At 42.6% G+C, this 4,149-nt stretch overlaps 1 protein-coding gene across 1 annotated transcript in view; it reads left to right on the forward strand.

Annotated features, from left to right (window-relative positions):
- Positions 1 to 4,149, forward strand: part of C2CD3 (C2 calcium dependent domain containing 3) — a 55,163-nt gene that overhangs the window by 25,206 nt on the left and 25,808 nt on the right. The window contains exons 21-23 of the mRNA XM_019473895.1: positions 517 to 606; positions 1,452 to 2,072; positions 2,958 to 3,275. Of these exons, the coding sequence (XP_019329440.1) occupies positions 517 to 606; positions 1,452 to 2,072; positions 2,958 to 3,275 (1,029 nt within the window). The remainder of the gene's footprint in view (positions 1 to 516; positions 607 to 1,451; positions 2,073 to 2,957; positions 3,276 to 4,149) is intronic.

Genomic DNA, 4,149 nt, shown 5'->3' on the forward strand with positions numbered 1-4,149 from the left:
AGCACCTCGATGTCCTTCTTGTAGTGAGGGGCCCAAAACTGAACACAGGATTCGAGCCTGTGTGGCCTCACCAGTGCCGAGTACAGGGGCATGATCACTTCCCTACTCCTGCTGGCCACACTATTTCTGATACAGGCCAGGATGCCATTGGCCTTCTTGGCCGCCTGGGCACACTGCCGGCTTATGTTCAGCCGGCTGTCGACCAGCACCCCCAGGTCCTTTTCCGACAGGCAGCTTTCCAGCCCCTCTTCCCCAAGCCTGTAACGTTGCATGGGGTTGTTGTGACCCAAGTGCAGGACCCGGCACTGAGCCATGTTGAACCTCATACAATTGTCCTTGGCCCCTCTGTCCAGGTCCCTCTGCAGAGCCTTCCTACCCTCGAGCAGATCAACACTCCTGCCCAACTTGATGTTGCTGTTGAGGCAATACAGCTTTCTTTCAAAGGAGATACTGTCTGAATCACTTTTAAGTCTTGCGTTCCAGTTTGGTGTATTTGCAAAATGATTTATTTTCCAGCCACTGAGACATTGGCAGCTCGGACATCAAGAGATTATCTTCTTGGGACAGTCGCAATTCCAACCAGAGACTTGCTGAGAAGAAGATCAGGTAATACAGCAGCATTACGCTGCTGACATTCTGGGTAAATGCTATAGTAATTGCTTAAAACAATTTTCATTCCCATTTTGGGGGGTTTTGGTTTGGTTTGGTTTTTACACCAAAGTTCTCTCAGGTGTTGCACATGCCTTCATTAAAAATCCTGTGTTAGAAAACTCATATAAACCTGTTGTTTGAAGGTCAGTTTTCGGGGTGTAGGATGTATAGTAGCTGAATGAATATTAACCTCCTTAGTATTTTATTCAGTGCCATTTATTTCCTACCTTAAGATGGAAAGTCCAAGAATAGTAGTGTTCAGTGGAGGACCGATGATTGCTTTTGAGATGTCAAAGGCTTAGGTTAGAAAGGAGATAGAATAACTTTTTTTAAACTAAATGTAAACTATCTCCTCTATCTAGTGTTAGTTTGTGATGATAATGTCTTGTAATAATAATGTTTTCATTATCATCTTGGTTATTTCTGCTTTAATCTCAGTATAGTGCTAGTTTTCTCCAACATGAAGTTTTGGGTTTATTTCTAATGGGAAGAGAGGAGGAAAAACTGAGAATGCCTAATTTTATAACTGGAGATTCATGGGACATAGATTTGTTGTAAAATGAGTGTCGTTAATGAAATGGAAAGTAAAATGCCTTTGGGATCAGAACTACTGGTGAGGTTTTCTGAGGTCTAAAAATTTGCTGCTTTTTCAGGTTAGAAATCATTTGACAAATTCCAAACTTTCATAAGAAATAAACACTTCAAGTACTGCTCCTTGACTAATGACCAGAGAGCGGAAAATTCTTCACTGATGTTTTTAAAAGGTAGGATAAGTCTAATTATGATCTTTTCTCCTGAAGGTATTACAGGCTGGTACCCAGTTACCTTATCTGAAGATTTAATGCCTTCACACTGCACAAACGTCATGCAGGCCATTGTGGGAGGACTGGAACTTTCTGTTACCTTTGCTCATCAGGATGACAGAGAGCGTGTTTTGGAGGCCGCTAAGCTCTTGGGATGGAACAGCGAGGAGAGCCATGAAGACAGCATGGATGATAGCGACGAATGGGAGCAGAGTGCCAGTCCAGCGACTGTGACCATCTCAACTCCAAGAGTATGGCTGCCAGTCCACTGTGTGCTGTTTGCAGGCCAGACGCACCTAAATAAAAGCACTTATTGCTACCTCAGGTATAAGCTGTATAATCAGGAAGCCACGTGGACTTTGCTTCGGAGGCCAAAATTGAGTGACGACGCAAGGAACGTTACAGTGAACTTTAAGAAACCAAACAAGGTGACTCTCAGAAGGAGCCAAGGACTGCTTTGGTTCTTCAGAGAGGAGAAATTAGAAATCCAGGTGTGGTGGGCATATGGTAAAGCAAATGATGTGGAAAGACCACTTGATACAGATCGTCTTATTGGATCTGCCTATGTCGACCTCGCAGCATTAGCAGAGAGGTCAAGGACAGCACTAAGTGTTAGTGGTAAGTTCCTAAAGAACATTGCCATGTTTCATTCCTCTTTGTTGACGTTTTAGTTTGGTTACTTCTCTAGTCACTTTAAGCAAAATATTTACAGCTTTGTTTTGTCCTGTATGCAACACGCACTCAACTCCTCCTTTCACTGAAGATAAACAAGGTTAAAATGCTTGCTTCTCTGAATTCAAAACTTAGCAAGTTTAAATGGGCGAAAAATTGGCAGTAATGATCAGTAATAGGGAGAGCAATTAGCCTACGTGGATTGATGAAGAATGTTTCTTCAGAATTACGGATTTGGCGTCATAATAGAGTGAGAACGAGTAAGAATAATGTCTCTCAAGGAGGCTGAATGCCTGCAGTCAGAGCAGACTAGGCACCAAGAAGGTCATGGAAACTTCTGCTTTGTTCGGTTACTTCGGCTTCTGTCATCTACGTGGTTTCCATCAGCCACCAGCTTGCAGGCGGATTTGTGGACAGGTTATTGGCTCTTCTTTGGAGTGTGCTCAGGGAAGGGAGAAGGAACAAGAGTTAAAACAAAATTTTATGCTGCGTATGTATTGTATTTTCCATATATGTGTATAAAATTATGCAGAGGCACTGTTCCCAGGGCTCTCAGGAAGTTGATGTGCTTCAAAATAGTAATCCGAGCTGCCAGTGGGAAAATGAAGGTGTACCCAATTTGGGGGATTGGTCACCTGTTTTTAACCTTTACAAGCTGATGTTTCTAACAGTGCACTGTGTGACACCTTGCATAGAAATTACATTGAAAAACAAAATTAATTCTGCTGGTCTGATGTGAGATCTTTACTGTAATGAACTGTACCGGCATTTTTCCAAGATCCTAGTTTTTCTTTGGCTTGTTTAGCTGGTTGTTTGTGAATTCTCTTACAGGGGTTTATCCATTGTTCAGATGCAATGCTGCAAACCTAGCAGGAGCTGCTGTACGTGTTCACATCGTTCTTTCTTCCACTTCTGCTGCTCTGCCCAGCAGACTTCACTGTGCTGAGGAATACAGCAACAGTGAAGATGAAGGCACAGAGAAAGCACCTGATCTGAGCCAACAGGTCTCTGAAAATCCGAGTCAGAAACTGGATATATTAAGTTCAGAAATCACCAGTGGCAAACCACAAGAAGAAGACGTAATGTTTCTGGAAAACACAGTTGCTGTCAATATCCTTGTGGAAAGAGCAATGCATCTAAGTTTAAAAGGTAACACCACCACCACCTTTTTTTCCTTTCTTTTTTTTTTTCCTGGGATCTGTTCATAACAGGTACTGCATGGAGCAATTTAAAAACAAATCCTCAAACTTACTCTGGCACAGCGAATGGATGTGATGGGGTTTGAGCTTGGCCTTGTAGCGTTGCAACCCTGAGAGCATTACATCATTGTATAAGTACAGGGGAAGCAGGAGGTTAAACTATTCAGCCTATCTCTATTAATAAAATCCAAAACATAAATAATGTTCACTGTTACAGATGACAGATGAATTCTGAAGTTAAGCACTGTCTGAATAACTTAACCCCAAGACACTCGTATCTCAAAGACTCTTGCAAATTTGCATTTTTAGCATATAATCAATTTGTAAAGCTGGCTTACTCATGCTATCTGGAGACTGCCAGGCACAGCGGTGAGGAAGGGCAATGTAAAGGCAGAGCAGTCTGAGCTCACCCAGGCTTGACACGCTGCTTCCTGCTCTGTAGAGTGGGCATTACAGTTCGGTGGCTAGTCACTATGCTGAGGGTCACCAAAGAATCGCTCTTTGCTTTTAAATTGATGCTAAGCATATTAAAATACTCCTTCCTAGCAGGTGATGTTTGGTTCTTGATGTGCAGCAGTATAACACACTTGGCGATTTGCAGGTTTTTGGAGCCTTTTCTTTTTCCCTCAAGTTGCAGTCTGTAAATGAATCTCTTTGTTAAAGATGAGTTAAACCCTTTAAAACACATCAGGTGCTCTACCCTTCACCTTGGGCACCTCTAGCACTGCATAGAATCATAGAATCATTAAGGTTGGAAAAGACCTCTAAGGTCATTGAGTCCAACCGTCAACCCAACACCACCATGCCCACTAAACCATGTCCCT

This window comes from Aptenodytes forsteri, unplaced genomic scaffold (assembly GCF_000699145.1).
Source record: "Aptenodytes forsteri isolate BGI_AS27 unplaced genomic scaffold, ASM69914v1 Scaffold231, whole genome shotgun sequence".
NCBI classification, from domain to species: Eukaryota; Metazoa; Chordata; class Aves; order Sphenisciformes; family Spheniscidae; genus Aptenodytes; species Aptenodytes forsteri.